The following is a 17,090-nucleotide window of genomic DNA, read 5'->3' as shown; positions in this document are numbered from 1 at the left end:
AGTAACGTAAAATTTATAGAATTAAAGGTTCAAAAGAGGAGTAAATGAATATAAGTGTCAAAGTAGGTTTAAATAAGTATATTGGTCAGTTAAATAGGTTCAAAGTATCTTCAAAAGTTTGAAAGTAGCATCAAAATTTCGACTCGGGTAGCTTTTTTCTATATTACTGATTTACTTAACTAATACTAAGTTAGTGTGGCGCGACAAAATAAGGGTCGTAAATATACCAGTTATTTATTTTATCGTAAGTTATGTATTTTTACAGTTCTCATGCAATCTTATCATATATTAAACAATATTGTAAACAATAAAATATTTTTGTAAACTGTTCGCGATTGAAGGGCTTTTTTTTACTTTTTCGTTTATCAAAAATTACATACCAAATTTAACTTCCTATTCTGATAATTGAAGAATCCGTTTAGAAAAACATTTAGCGCGTACAATGTTATTCACTATTTTGTAGGTATTTACTTTTGTAATATAGTAAAAGTAAAAGTATTCATAAAGTTTGACAAAAATATATATAAAAGCGGAACAGTTTGCCTAATAGTATATATGTTTAGAAAAGTATTTCCAACTTGTATGGTAATATTGTACTCATACGTGAATACTTTAGACCAAGTGCCACAGCACATGCTTGACATATTCCGTCTATTTTTTTGTTTATCGTAAAATTATAAATATCTAATTTGTTAAATTTCAAAGAAAGAAAAAGATGCAGTAATTCTCCATTACACCAAACATACTGTGAGTAGGAAAAGTAGGAATCTATAGATATATTTGGCACACATTCACAGTAAAACGCAAATAGTGTGTCACTCAAAGATGAACAAAGATAAAAGTGACAGATAAAATAGCACACTAAAGGCTGAAATAATAAGACGTGGGGACAGCAGTTAAAATTTAAAAAGAATGGTTATGTGCCGGACTTAAGGCATTGTGTTCAGCTTCTGTAGGCCAAAGAAGATACACGTGTGTTACATCTCTCGACGACATATCGGAACTTCAAGTTCTTCACAATCGCCGGCAATAATACTAAACGTAAGCATATCACAAACGAGATGATATCTGATTTTTTATATGTAAAGTTGTCGGTTTTCTTTTTATCTAAGTATCAAGTGTTTTACATATATGAGTACAAAAAATAAAAACATGGACCAGGACAAACCTTCGACTTCTTTCAAANGCAAACCTAGAAAGAGGACCCACAGTAAGATAGAACTTCAAGTAGAAGGTGATAAAACAAAACAGCACGACCACGATGTGCCGAAACGAGACAAAAACACAAATAAACAACAAACAACAACAAATATTCTTGACTTCCCAGATGAAATTCTTTTTTGTATATTCAAAAATGTAGACCCAAACGATTTGAATAATCTCCGATTGTAAGTTTTTTTATTTATGTGAAGCAAATGATAGATAAATATCCGAAACAATGCGTAGATAGCGACAGTAGTACGACATTGCTATTGTTGACAAACTGGATATTTCAGAAAAACAGGCTTACTAGTATACGTACTGCTTGTGTGTCAGTTCGCCAAACTATATATAATCGTTTGAAATAATATCAATCGCTTCTCGTTAAAATAATGTACTTATGTTTAATATGTTTCAAAATAAGTTGCGTTGAAATTTATTTATTATAGATGTTGCACAAAATTTGCAAGACTAGCGGCAGATAAATTTTTATGGAGTTTGGACTATCGCAAAGAACCTATTTTTCCGTGTCAAATGAAGCCGTATGAAACCTTCTTAAAACCATTAACATACAGCTTAGCAATACGTGGAAATATTAAACAATTTAAAGAAAATGTTCTTTCATCTTGTTTTTTTCTTAAATTACGACAAATATGCCGGAGACTTCGCACATTGATTATTGAGGAGTATTTTATTATTACAACTACAGAAGATATAAATGAGGTATATGTTAGTTTTTATGAAAATATTGATACAATACGTACACATTCAACAAACAGCTAAACTGTGTATTATGAAAACACAATAATACGATAATTTTTCATTTTTGTTTGTTTGATCTAGTCGTTTTTTTTTAAATGGTATAGTATATTATTAATGGTAAAATAGAATGCTTCAGCTGTTCGCAACTTTAATCGCTTACGATGTCAGTTTATATTAAGTAATATCTGAGTAGTGTTTTGCAAGGTCTCAATTTCTTAGCATCCAAATGTAAACAAATTGTCTACTAAATATATTTTCTACAATGCACTTTCACTTTCTTTAAAATAAGGACTGTCACGTACAAAAAGTATCAGTATTTACGTTATTGCAGTTCGGTTTGTTTCCCTACGTTTAAAATAATATTATTAATAATAATAATTGTGTGGTAATATCATTACATATGTCTGTAAAAATTATAGCTATCAAAGTACATATGCTACATTTATAATAGTACTATTCAAGACACTTTTTTTTTATAGCACATTATACATCTGGTAAAACTTTTCTTCCTTAGTTTTGTTACAAATCCATGACACTTTATTAAAATTGTTTTAGTATATATCGATGACTTTACCAACTCTTGAGAAACTTGAAATCAAAACTTGTATAACTAGTACTCGTCTTAATAACAACTTGAAGTGGCGTAGTTGTTTTTTTATTTGTTTCCCCAATATAAAAGTAAGTTGTTGCTTATACATCTTTTCCATGTTTATACATCTTTATATATATCTAGTGTACTGTATCATACATACACATTTTGAGTAAGAAGGTATTGGATACCGACTATGAAGACCTGTAAATCAATGTTTTAAAAATAAATTTCACTACTGTTTAATTTTGTGTACTGCTTTACGTAAAAAATGCTTCTACATAAGCAAATAAATATAAAACATTACATACTGCTTTTAAAAACAGATATATACTGCTCTTTTTTTCTTCACAAAGATAGTATATGATAACTTATACTGTCATTACGAGAATCGCTTTTTTTTGTCACTTATACATTCCAATCATAATGTGAGAGTCTCATTGAAGTCTTGTTTGTCGTATTCATTGTTGTAGTTTAGTATAAAATACGTACATAAGATACGTACATATTTTAGAAATACTTATATGAACATGAATATATGGTGAGAGTATAAAAATAAACTGTAAAAGAAAAATTTATACTAAATTATAACATTCCAAAGAACAACAGCAATATTTTAGCACATTTTACTAATTTCTGTCAAAGCATTTTGGACTTTATGCAGTAAATACGGCACAAAACGAAATATTACAACGTGCATTTACAGGTTCCTATAGTCGGTATTCAGTATTCTCTTAACGACACAATACTGTGTTAAAAATATAAATTTTAGCACTTGATTTGGAACAACGTTCTATGGGATACGCCGCTACTTGTGCCCACTATATGTATGCTTACAGAACTTCACACACTTGAAGTAACTTCATGTTTTCGTGTGCAAGAATGTTCGTATGCAGACATTACTTTAAATACACTTCTTTGTCACATCCAAAAGCTTCAGGTATTGTTTATTTCAAAACCTTAATAACTCTGCTTTTTATTTATTGTGAAAAGCACACTTTTCTATAGAAGTGTTTAATTTTTTTTCCTTTTTTTATAGACTCTAAACTTTCAAAACACAGTAGTAGCGGATGAGCTACTTGAATGGTTTTGTAAAGGTGACTCTTTAAATAAACTGTATTTAGAATGTCCGAAATATTTAAGGAAAGAATTGTCAATTAACTCGTTACAGGAGTTACAAAACTTTTCTTACAAAGAATACAGGCCTTTGATTGAAGATAAGCGTTGTATCTTTTTTGATACAATAAAAGTAAGTCTTCCATATTTTCGTTTCCTTCATTTTAGTTACTCAAACATACATGCTTGCATTATACAATAGTAGTAACAAACATCATCCATTTTTTTGCGCACTAGATAATAATATAATTTCTTTTGATTTAGTCTCAACTTGCTGAAAACAAAATTGAAGAAATAATCATTTACAGGAACGATCTGTTCCAGAACTATTTGTTGTCAAATAGTAGTCGTTATATAAGTAGATGTACTAATTTGAAGATATTACATATTAGGTAAACCGTAAGTCTAACAACCAAAAACTAAAACTAATTTACAGAATAATGCTTATATATGTTTTTAGACATTATTCACATGTTACAAGAACACATATCAATATTATGTTGTCGACATTACCAAACTTAATAGAGTTGGATATAACTGGTTGTTCTGTAACTCCGGAAGATGTTAAAGACTTTGAATCACAAAGACCTAATGTTAAAATTTATTCATCTTTTAGTAAACCACATGAACGATATGCTAAAACAGTATAAGTAAGATAAGTATTTATACAAAATCATTTTGACATAGATTATAGAAGAAACAAGGTAGAAACGAAAATTGTTTCCTATTTCGATAAAAAGTAGTACTTGATATCGCAAGTATTTGAGTAATTTTAACAAACCTGTAATTTTCGTGAAAAAAGTAAGTGTGCATGACGATCACAATTACGTAATTGTAGTAATTATAATTGCAATTATAATTATTACGAAACCTTGTATCAACTTATTGTAATATACAAAGTTATAAACTTATAGTTTTAATATCTAAGAGAGAATAGAAACAAAATTACTTTATACAGATTTTAATAAAACACATAAAAAATTCTTACTTCTAAATATCTACGTATTAATTTTAAACAATTGATATTTGGTGTCATATCGACTATAGAAACGCAATCACAACAAATTTTATATTTTAGTTTAATATTTATTATTATGTGAGTCTGTAGACGCGTAAACTTATTTACTGACTACTGTGAGAAATTATGATGAACTTAGAATAAACTTAAACCTTATACATATCAGCTTAAAAAAGTAACCATAAATTGTTTGCATTACAACTACTGTCTTGTAATTTGTAAACGTAATAATGAAAATAAAACCAAATATGAAACACACAACAGTGTTTTCTTGTTGTAAGCAAACTTTTGATCCTATCACGTTAAAGAGAAAGCATCGATCACAAAAAATTGCCAAGTCGAAAGGATGGGTAAAATAATAACGTCATTACAAAAATACTTAACTTTATACTTTTTCTGACGGTTATATTATAGGTGGTATATATTATATATGTACTGTAAATATAATTTTACAATTTATACAGTATATGTAAGTTTAGAATTTTTAGGTTGAATCATATATGATTAAGTAATGTTACATAATATATATTGTTTTCCGCGTTGATTGTATTCTGTACACGCTGGTTTATATGTTTCAAAACTAAACCATGATTACTTTTGACTGCGGTTTGATATACACTGTCAGTATTCATCACACAATTCCGCAATGTGATCATCCATTTAGAAAATGCATTTTGATTATCGCGCTGTTGTGTGACGTCGCGACACGCGACAAGTGTATTCAGGCTCTTACCAGGACTAATGGTGATCAGCAAAGTAATGGTAAACATGGCTGTCGTTTAGGCGAACATTGAACTGCGACAATTAAATGAAGCGTGCATATCACCGATTTACTGAAACGCCAGTACACAAAGAACGCCTTGTGTTGTTACGCCTCTTGCACTAATCGACAAAATAGCAATAACAAGAAACCAAACATCGGCTTTATAAGGTTTGTATTTATAACTATCGGTAAACACAACGAAATTTAACATTCAAAAATACACATGTATCATTGTAAATCAGAAAACGGAATAAACAAATGGCGATAAAAATTTCGACGATTTGAAATTCTGTGACTATTGCGTATTGCTATCGCTATTCTTTTGCATTGTGCAAAAATTTTTCCAAATAAGAATCAGACAGAATGCATTCTAAATTGTAGAACTGGTGTAGCAAGAAGTATCTTACGACACTTTCTTAAACGGAAATAAAATTAAAAAATTTTTGAATGCAGTATAAACTAGCTTTACAAATCCACTGAACCATAAGTGCACTAAACCAAAAATAACCACTTAAGGAATCATATATCTCGTAAGCGGTGCTACCAATATAATTAAGAATAGTCTATATTTCTATACTCGAAACGCCAAATTACATCTCTCGAAATGTAGAAAAGTTTTACTAAATTCAGTAATACGAACACTTAGCGTAGAACTTTTCGTGAGATTTGATTTAAGAACTGACACACTTGCAATGTCAATATGACGTAACTAGTGTGTTTATTCAATTAGTATAATCAGAAATAATAAACCTGGCAGTAAAAATAGCACACTATAGACTCGAGTAAGAAGGTTTGGTACAGACAACAGATAACATTTAAACAGAAAATTTATGTTTTGGACTTGAATCAACGTGTTCAGTTCGTGTGACAAAGATATATATGAATGTATGTTACGCGTCCTGAAGTCGATTATAATCTTCACGTTTTGTAACACGTGGTGCAACAATTACCCTTACATTACTTGTATTAAACGTAAGCTTATTACAAACACAATTATTAAAAGTCTTGAAATGAAAATGTACCGCTTTTCCTACTTTCTACTTTGTAATTGATTTTCAGATAAGTGCAAAACAAAAAGTACAAATAAATACAGACTACATTTTCAATCTTCTACTGTTTTTGAAGAAGAATCTAAAAAAAAACCAGCAGTAATACAGAAATCGAAGTAAAGAGTGATAGAAAACAAACTCAACCAGAAGCAAACAAGAAATCTTCTTGAACTACCGAGTGGAATTCTGCTTCATATAATAGAATGTGATAGAATTATTTTTATTTGTGTTATTTTTTTCCTTGATGTGATTAAGAAATATTCAAAACGATACAGTTAGGTATCGTTTACATAGATAGTCATAGTATACTGAGCTTACGTCGAGAAAATAGATGATACCTTGTCCGTTTTGCGCATATTTCATGCGAGCAGAAATCTTTTCCACTCCACAGCAATTGGCTGTTAACAAGTGGTTTGGTATCTTTACTTTGACCAATTTTTTGTCTATATGCGTAATAATAAGATTTTCTTCTCAAGTTCAGCTTCGATTACTAAATCATTGATGTTGTTGACAAGTTTTATCCTCCAGAATTACAGCTGTTAAGCATAGGTTCTTTTATCGCTCAACAGTGTTTGTATGACAGTTTGTCACAATACAGTCGTGTGAAATACTTATACTCGTTTCTCGTATATATTTTTTATTTCGTAAAATAAACCTTGTTGTGAGATTTTTGTCATAGATGTTGTCAGAGATTATCAAGACTAATATTAGATAAATCGCTCTGGATTATGGATTATGATAAAAAATCGTACTTGCTCGAATTTTATCCGTGTGTACAGTATGAACACATATTAGAACTGGTAACAGGTTGCTTAGCAGTATGTGGTACTTTCTATCGTAGGAATCATATGGTAAATATCGTTACAATATCATTTTATAGAAATTCTATTGAACCTCTACTTGTTTTTATCTTACAAACATGCCGGATGCTTAAGAATTAAGTATTGAAGAATATTAGTTTAATACAGAGAAAATAAATATTTCTGTTTATAAAATTATTTATTTTGATAAATGATAGATGGTGGTCACCAGTGATGGTATATCATACGATTATCTCACTGAATCTAGTAAATAAGTAAATAATATTATTCTTGGTGATAATTCAAAAGCGTGTAATTTATTATTTATATATATACATAAAATGGTTTACAAAGAGTAGTTCCTTTTGAAAAACACCAAAATATACAATAAAAAAGATTTTTACAGAGCATTTAAAAAATTCGATTTCAGTAAAACTGAGCATATTTACAGTGTGTTATGTAAATAAGTAAAAGAATTTCTTTAGTAATTTTGAGGTATATAAAACACTTAAATATGTCTCTAGCAAAACTACATGTACCAAAATAGATGAGTGGTTTGATAAAGTCGGTAAATGTCTATAATATGGTGCCACATTTAATTATATGACGTCTGNAAATTTTTATTCCTCAAAAGTTTTCAAGATACATTTCGGTAAAATATGATGCGATGTTCACGATCGGTAATTCTTTAAAGCGAGTGAGATAGCAATTCGTAAAAATAAAAAAAAACGACAAAAAATGAACAAAATGGTATAAGAATTTAACTTCCAATTAAGTCTTCATTTATTCTATTTCTCAAGTTTGCGACTTCGTGCGACTTTTACATGTTCCTAAGTAGGAAAATCTGCCATTTTAACTACTTTTCGTCGTTTTTATTCACTTGTATGACAAGTCGCTTGCTTCTAACAATTACAGAATGTGACTAGCGCGTCAGTTCTGCATGAAATTGAGCTTAAAAAGGTATATTAAATCAAGGCACAACTGCTTTTTAGTTTATGTGTGTTACACGACTAGAAAAGAAGCATGCTTTCACTTTGCAACTATCAATTGCGAGAATATAGCACTTTATTCACTCGATTCGTGGACATAAGTAAAAAACGCATGTATTGCTGTGTTCAAGAACGGGACCACATAAAATGTGTCTACGACCATTTTTAGGCTACTCTACGCTTTTCCTAATGTGATGCGTTTATTACCTAAACCTTTTTATTTTAGTATCTATAACTGTACAAGTTGATTATCAAAAAAATTGTCAAACTTGTGCATCAGAAGAATAACTACAAAGTTACAAAAAAAAAAAAAATTTAGCTTTAAAAAAATAATTAAATATTCCGATGTAGTTTATGTGAATCTTATCGTAATTGCATGTAAAAAGTGTAAAGAAATAAAAGATTGTTGTCTTTGGAAAATATTTGGGCGTATTAGTAAAATTTTTATAGGAACATTGCCACAATGCGTGTAACCTAATAGGTACATTTGTGAAACTATTGCACAAAAATGGCATTATGTTTGGCGACGTTTTTGCAATGATTGCACTAAGATGATTCGCCATAACGCACTAGTTATGTCAAAATATAATTTTGTAAATATTATTTGTCAAAAATTGCGAAACAATTTTTTTGTGAAAGTAATTTTGCAAATATACTGCTAAGATGATTTGCCATATCGTTATTCTTTTGCCGAAATAATATTTGGAAACCAATTTTGCAAAAAACTACAAATATTTTAGAAAAGAGCAATGTTTTTGCATCTATTTCCTAAAATATGTCTGTATAATTGCAAATTACAATTTTAGTGCAAGATTTTGTCACATAATTTTGTAAATAGTTTCCTATCAGGAAATAGACTTAATTAGAGAAACTAAAAAAACTCTTGCAAAGATATGAATTGTTTTTTTATATACAAGGAAACAAATGTTTAGTTTTTACAAACCTTAAAAAACTTAGAAGCATTTAAAAAATTTTAGATACAATGGAAATAATAAAAAGAATACCTTTAAATGCTATATAAAGTTTTATAAATCTTATAAATAATAAAAACAATAACTTTAGAAGCTATAAAGTTGAGTTGCTATTCCTTTAGAAGACTTAAAGACTATTTTGAAATCATTTTTTGAAATTTTTGTGTTTTCTAAGATTATCTCTTAAAATCACTCTTGAAATACTTTTAACTTGTTTAGATCACTTTACATCAATGTTTTCCACACTTTAAATTACTTCAAAATTTATTAAGTAAACTCTTACACTTTAAATAACACTTTTAAAAAATTTAACTGTATTAGTAATTTAACTGTATTAGTATTGCTATATTAAGTAATTTTTCCCAAGATTAGTTTGTCGTTAGTTTGTTTTTCTATAAGTTTTCTTTATTCGTAATTATTACATTTCAAACCATATTAAAAACAATGACATATGTTTTAAATTGTTTGCGACAAAAAATCCATTTTTTAAGTCCCGCGTTCATTAAACAGCAAAAATACTTAATTTAATATTTGTACAATTTAATAATTCGTTTTGTAAATTAAACTAACGAGTATGATTTTATATTATATTCTTTGTAGCAATTTCGGTTTTTGTAACATAATAAAAGTAATTCTTAAGGTGTGACGAGAATATATACAAAATCGAAAAAGTTTGTCTAATGTTATATATAGTTATAAAAAGATCTCCAAACTGTGTGATATTACAAATAGTTTACCTACATACGTCAAAAATCTAGTACAAGTATCACAGCACATGTATGCCTTATTCCGTCTATTTTTTCGTTCATCGTGAAAATATAAACCCACACAGCACACTATATCTTGCGGATATCCCAAAATCATCGGGATTTTCAAGTGCAATCTCAGAAATATCCCAATAAGTAATTTTCCGGATATTACAATAAGATATCGTGAGATATTTTATGTAAAGCCAAGTGATAAAGCAGGATATCTTGTGAACATTATAAAATTTATTCCAATTATTCCAAATATATCTTATGGATATCTACTAGATATTTTAAACTGTCCAAATAATATTTGGTGGATATCTTTTCCACATCTGTGGATATCTCTCGGACATATGTACACACAACATATTTTATCTTGAGAATATCGTAAACTATTTCAAAGTGTAAATGCGATCTCAATATAAATTCATATATGTACACTATTTTAGGTAATACTCAAATTTTAAATAAATGTTTTCAATATTTTTATACTTACAAAATAAGCGTATATATAAAACTGTCTAACACTTATTCAAACATCTTAGAAAAAAAAATTACACCGTCTTTACATTTGTTNTCAAAATGTATTATATCAACAAAAAACACTTTTTGTGTAAAACACTTTTACTATAAAATTACTTACTGTACAACTATTATTATATAATAAAAGTGATACATATAAATGTGTATACATATTTTTATATATTATATCCTTCATTATAGTATATTATATTTATTTTTATTTATATTTTATATTTCCCTTGTGGTATATATTTATTAAGAATTGACTACAATAATCAGCATATGTTACCAAATCATTTGTTCACGTTATAATAATGTATTTTAAATTATAAATAATAATAATAACAACAACAACAACAACAACAACAATAATAATAATAATACTTAAAAAAATTTATTATCCATTGGTGTAGGTACATTACACTGTAAAAGGTTTAATAAAATAATAACTTATACATAAATAATAAATAAAATGTGTAGAAAAGCTTGATAATACGTAGATAAAAGAATTATATTTTAGTAAAGATCAAGTAGTCTCGCGGGCTGTGTGCAAGGGGCTATTCTCTTACAAGGCAATGTGTCGTATTTTTTTTGTTATATATCACCACAATATTGCTGTGATGCATTTCGGCGGACAGTTACATATTACTGACATTTAGATATTACATTAACATTACGGTAATATTTCTATAATTGCAATAATATTACGTGCTATGTGGGATTATATCGTACGATATTTCTAGAGTTCTCTCGGATACCCTTTGGACATTATCTATGTTATCCGTAANATATCACTAAAGCGGACATTAGTACAACTTATGGATATCTCTCAGAGATATCTGAGACCAATTTGAAATGTCTTATGGATATTGCGATATCTCATAATAATGTCTGTAGAATATCCTTACGATAAAGTGTGCTTTGTGAAAATATTTATAAGTACATGTAAATCGGTCATTAAGAGCCAATACTTCGCTGGAAGTTTTGCGATAATATTCGTGTATATATAGATGTACACATATGTATACGTGTAAATCTTACACGTGAGTTTTTTTAATTGAAATTTCACTCTCTTAAAATTCGTATGCTACTTTTGCATCTCATATATGAGAGACTCCGTATACCCTCCTACTTACTTAAAAATATCTATCTTGTATAAACTTCAAATAGAGAAAGAGGTGCAGTAATTCTCNATTACATCAACAATACTGTCAGTAGGAAAAGTAGGAATCTATAGTTATAANTGGCAAACATTCACAGTATGACGTAAGTAGTGTGTCAATCAAAGATAAACAAAGATAACAAAACTGACAGGTAAAACAGCATAGGCAGAAATAAGAAGTTGTGGGGATGGCAGTTAAAATTCAAAAAGAAAGTTAATGAAACGGACTTACGGCATTGGGTTCAGCTTCTGTAGGCCAAAGAAGATACACGTGTGTTACATCTCTCGACAACATATCGGACCTTCAAGTTCTTCACAATCGCCGGCAATAATACTAAACGTAAGCATATCACAAACGAGATGATATCTGATTTTTTAAATGTAAATTTGTCGTTTTTCTCTTTATCTAAGTATCAAGTGTTTTTCATATATGAGTACAAAAAATAAACACATGGACCAGGACAAACCTTCGACTTCTTTCGAGGGCAAACCTAGAAAAAGGACCCACAGTAAGATAGAACTTGAAGTAGAAGATGATAAAACACAACAGCACGACCGCGATGTGCCGATACAAGAAAAAAAAACAAACAAACAACAAACAACAAAAACTATTCTTGACTTTCCAGATGAAGTTCTTCTTTGTATATTTAAAAATATGGACATAAACAACTTGAAGAATCTCCGATTGTGAGTTGTTTTATTTACGGGAGGCGAGTGACAGATAAATATCCGAAACACTGTATAGATAGCGACAATAGTACGACATTGCTATTGTTGACAAACTGTATCTTTCAGAAAAGCGGGCTTATTATTATACGTATTGCTTGTGTGACAGTTTGTCAAACGACATATAGTCGTTTGAAATAATATCAATCGTCTCTTCTTAAGATAATATACTTATATTTTATATGTATTAAAATAGATTTTGTTGAAATATATTTATATTATTATAAATATTTATATTTATATTATTATAGATGTTGCACAAGATTTTCAAGAGTAGCGGCAGATAAAATTTTATGGAATTTAGACTACAGCAAAGAACCTATTCTTCCGTCTCAAATGGAGCCGTATGAAACTTTTTTACAACCATTAACACACACCTTAGCAATACGTGGAGATTTCCAACAAGATAGTGAAAATCTGCTTGGACATTTATTTTTTTCTAAAGTGAAACAAATATGCCGAATACTTAACACATTAAAAATCGAGAACTATTTTATTAATATGGATGAGGTATATTTTACTTTTTATAAAACTATTTACAGTATGTACACATTTAACAAACAGCTAAATTGTAAGTTATTAGGAAATTAGAATACAATAGTTTTTTTATTTACTTTCTTATGCGGTGTGCTTTTGGTCTCAAGTGTTAGTACATTTCTAAAGAGCTTTCTACAATAATATATTAGTAATAAATCAGAAGTCAGAAGCAAGAAATTGATTAATTACAATCGATTATTCTTCTGTGATTTGACTGTGATTGGTCAGTTTCTTGCTTCTGACTTCTGATTTATTACTAATATCTTATTGTAGAAGGCCCTTAATGCTAGAATAAAATGTGTTAGGTGTTTGAAACTAAGTCGCTTACGATGAAATTGTGTATTAAGTAAGTCTGTATATAAAGTGTTTTTAGCAAGAAAGAGTTTAATTTAAAAAAAAAAGAAGTACAGCAGTGTAAAGTGTAAAATAAAATGTTACAAGTTACCATTACTTATATTTGTACAGTTTGTTACGTTTTAATACTTTTAGAATGATAATAATGTCGTACATATCAAGATAACCAAATCTGTCAAATTCAAAACAGATTTTGCCAAACGCTTGTTACAAATTTTATTAGCAGAAAGACATCAAATATGATGCAGAGTTTGTTTTGTCTGGCAATGTTGTAAAATTGCTAGCAAAAATATATTAGAGCTTGGTGACAAAATATAAGAGCAACTTGCTGGCAAAAACCAAGCAAAGCTGTGTCGTGTTGCGCAGATCTTGCTTCATATTTAAAGTCAGTTTGGTCTCAGACCAAAATATGTTTCAATATGTATCAAGCTTTGCTCGGGTTTTGCTAGCAAGTTGCTGTTACTTTTTGTCGACAAGCTTTGGCAACAAAATCGAAGCCTAATGCGGACACAGTTGATACTAATTTGCTGAGTAGTTTTGCTTAAAATTGCTGACAGTTTGCCGGCAAATTGCGAACAAATTGTTTACTGGGTATTCGTATCAAATATCGATATATTTGATATTTGATGCTTTCGCGGTGTGTAGTATTAACATACAAAGATGTTTTTTCGGGTTTGAACCGCGTTAGTGTCATTTTAATACCGACGTTTCGTGAACGTTACAGCTTACTTCATCAGGGTTTGAAGAGCAGCCTAATACTGTATCAGACTGCTCTTCAAACCCTGATGAAGTGAGTTGTAATGTTCACGAAACGTCGTTATTAAAATGACACTAACGCGGTTCAAACCCGAAAAAACATCTTTGTATGTTAATATCGATATATTATCAAATGTGTCTGTAACACTTATAGCAATATCAAAATACATTTGACACTTTTATAGTACTATTATGCAAAGCATACTTTATATATAGCATATTAAAGTTGTTAAATTTTTTTCTCAGGTTTGGTACATGTCACTTTATTACAATTAATTGTAGGTTACGCCAGAAATGTCAACAACTATACAGAAACTTGAAATCAAAAATTGTGTAGCTTTTACTAGTTTTATACTGTTATCGTATACGTACCATTTTTTTCGTGGAATATGTAGGTTCGTACCTTATGTAAAAGTAAGTTATTGTACTATACATATATATTTTACATATCTATACGTATTTATACATATCTATTGTATTGTACTATACACACATACTCTTACATACACATTGTTTATAACGACATAAAACTTTATGGAAAATATAAATTTTAGCACTTGATGTTTAATAATGTTTTATGGATTCTACAATCGACATTTTTGACAAATATAAGTAACCTTACAGAACTTCAGAAACTTAAAATATTTTCATGTTTTTGTGTACGGGTATTTAATTCAGACATAGATTTATTTACTTTCACTTGTAAGTGCCAAAAAGTAAAGGTATTGTTTATTCTAAAACATTAATAGTTCTGCATTCCATCTACTACTGCGAAAAGCACACTTTTCTAGACATGTTTTTTTCTTTTATTCTTTTTATAGATTCTGGACTTTCGAAACACATCAATAGAAGAAAAGTTAGTTGAATGGTTTTGTCAAATTGAATCTTTAGAGGAACTGTATCTAGATTGTCCTAAATATTTAAGAAACGAATGGTCAAGTGAATCATTAAAAGAGTTACAAATCTTTTATTACAAAGAATATATTCCTTTGCATGAGTTTGATGAGTTGTATAACTTTTTATATACAGTAGAAGTATGTCTTCTCTATTTTTTGTTTTCTTTATTTTTGCCTCTCAAACATACACGCTTGCATGTATTGTTAATAGTAGTAACACAATTCAGCACTTTCTTGTTGCGAACTAAATGATAATATAACTTTTTTTGCTTTAGCCTCTTCATGCCGAAAATAGAGTTAAAGAAATAATCAGTGACAAAAACGAGAGGTTCCAGAACTATTTGTTGTCAAATTTTAGTCGGTATATAAGTAGATGTAATAATTTGAAGAAATTACATATTAGGTAAATCGTAAGTCTAGACACCAAAACCAAAACTATTTTAAACACTGATGTTTTTATTTCGATTTAGACATTATTCGCATGTTACTAGAATTGATATCAATATAGCTTTGACATTACCAAACTTGATAGAGTTGGATATAACTGGTTGTTCTGTAACTCTGGAGGATGTAAAGCAGTTTGAATCACAAAAACCTAATGTTCAAATTTATTCATCATTTAGTAAACCACATAAAAAATATGAGACTATGAATAGATAAGTATTCATATTAAGGCAATGTGACATAGATTTAAAAAAACGATTAAAAGAAACAAGAATCGTTTTATATCTTGATAAAAAGAATTGCTTGACATTGCAAGTATCTGAGTACGTATAACAAAACTGTGCATATTGTACCAGAAAAAAGTAATTATGTAAGATCATATTTACGTGTAATTATAATAATTGTAATTTTGGAATTATAATTATTACTACATTTTTTGTGACATTTTAAGTTATTGTAATATGAGAACAAATAAACTTATAGTTTTAAGATCTAAGAGAGAATAAAAACAAAATTATTTTATACAAATATTTATAGAACAGATAAAAGATAATCAAGTTTAAGTATCAACTTATTAATTTTTGTAAATTGTAAACATCAGTAGGGGAATAAAATTAAATATAAACCAAAAAACAATGTTTTTTCGCTTTTTAAGCAACAATTTATTCTTATCACAGTAAAGAAAAAAAGTGACCATAAAAAGTGACAATTAGTAAAACTGTGACAATAAAAACGTCTCTATAAAAATACTGAATTTGATACTTTTTTTGACTGGTTTATGATAGTGTGTATATATTATATACGTACTGTAAATAGAATGTTAACTTTTTTATAGTATATAAAATTGCACCATTTGGTTTTTACTATTAGTTTAAAAAAAAAACACTCACACACATGTGATTAAGTACTGACGCGAATTTGTGTAATTATTGAAATTGGACGATTACAAATGTGGTACACTGGCGTATAATGCGACTCTTCAAAAAAGAGATCGTGATTTTTTCGGTTACCTTTCATTGCCGTCACGTGGTAGTAAAAATTCTTCATTGTTATTTATTCAACAACAAGGCATTGCACTCAGTGTCAGTTAGTTTTCACAGCAGTGTATAATGATAAAAATATAGCGTTTTATAGGGTATGTACATACATAATGTATACATTTAGTAAAGTAGAGTGCTATTTTTTTAACTATTTTAGGACTCTAGTACAAGTGCCACAGCACATGTATGATTTATTCTATTTGAAGTTCTCTTTATTGTCGAACTATAAATAGCTGACTAATATAAGCAGCAACTATGCTGTAAACTTTTTTATTACTTCGAAAATATTCTGAGTAGAAAAAGTATAAATTTATTGGTATGCAGTCACACAAGTCAAGAGAAAAAAGATCGATAGAAGATCGTATGTCCTGTATGTTCACAGCACTTAAAACCAGGGACTTATACCGGTATGCAAAATACCGGTATTTTTCCGATATTTTTGGGTAATTGTATGAAAATCCTTATGCAAACCGAAATGCAGATATACGGTATACGATATACCGGTATACGATAATACCGGTATATTTACTCATATTTACCTATATTTACCGATAATTTTTTCGTGATTTTTTAAAAGTAATATCTTAAAACTATAAGTGGTGTCATTATGTTGATAACATTTTTTAAGCGATTGATATTATATTAAG

General features: G+C 28.9%; 2 protein-coding genes across 3 annotated transcripts in view; both read left to right on the top strand.

Annotated features, from left to right (window-relative positions):
• The window catches only part of LOC109862265, a 21,999-nt gene extending 8,946 nt beyond the window's left edge, over positions 1–13,053 (top strand). The window contains exons 1-3 of one of the 2 annotated variants that reach the window (XM_020442261.1): positions 11,849–12,030; positions 12,126–12,377; positions 12,668–13,053. In XM_020442261.1, the coding sequence (XP_020297850.1) occupies positions 12,142–12,377; positions 12,668–13,007 (576 nt within the window). In that variant the 5' untranslated portion in view covers positions 11,849–12,030; positions 12,126–12,141 and the 3' untranslated portion in view covers positions 13,008–13,053. Of the gene's footprint in view, positions 1–11,848; positions 12,031–12,125; positions 12,378–12,667 lie in introns of those variants that run through there. The other variant, XM_020442260.1, reaches the window with a different exon arrangement.
• LOC109862264 lies at positions 940–4,317 on the top strand. The gene is made up of 8 exons (XM_020442259.1): positions 940–1,041; positions 1,137–1,388; positions 1,650–1,923; positions 2,518–2,640; positions 3,324–3,491; positions 3,591–3,800; positions 3,932–4,059; positions 4,128–4,317. The coding sequence occupies exons 2-8, from the start codon at positions 1,153–1,155 to the stop codon at positions 4,315–4,317; spliced, it is 1,329 nt and encodes a 442-aa protein (XP_020297848.1). The 5' UTR covers positions 940–1,041; positions 1,137–1,152.
• Positions 13,054–17,090: the final 4,037 nt, after the last annotated feature.

This window comes from Pseudomyrmex gracilis, unplaced genomic scaffold, assembly GCF_002006095.1.
Source record: "Pseudomyrmex gracilis isolate BER0280 unplaced genomic scaffold, ASM200609v1 scaffold_1558, whole genome shotgun sequence".
Classification (NCBI taxonomy): domain Eukaryota; kingdom Metazoa; phylum Arthropoda; class Insecta; order Hymenoptera; family Formicidae; genus Pseudomyrmex; species Pseudomyrmex gracilis.
The sequence above is the reverse complement of the archived record's forward strand: the minus strand, read 5'-3'. Positions and strand labels throughout refer to the sequence as shown.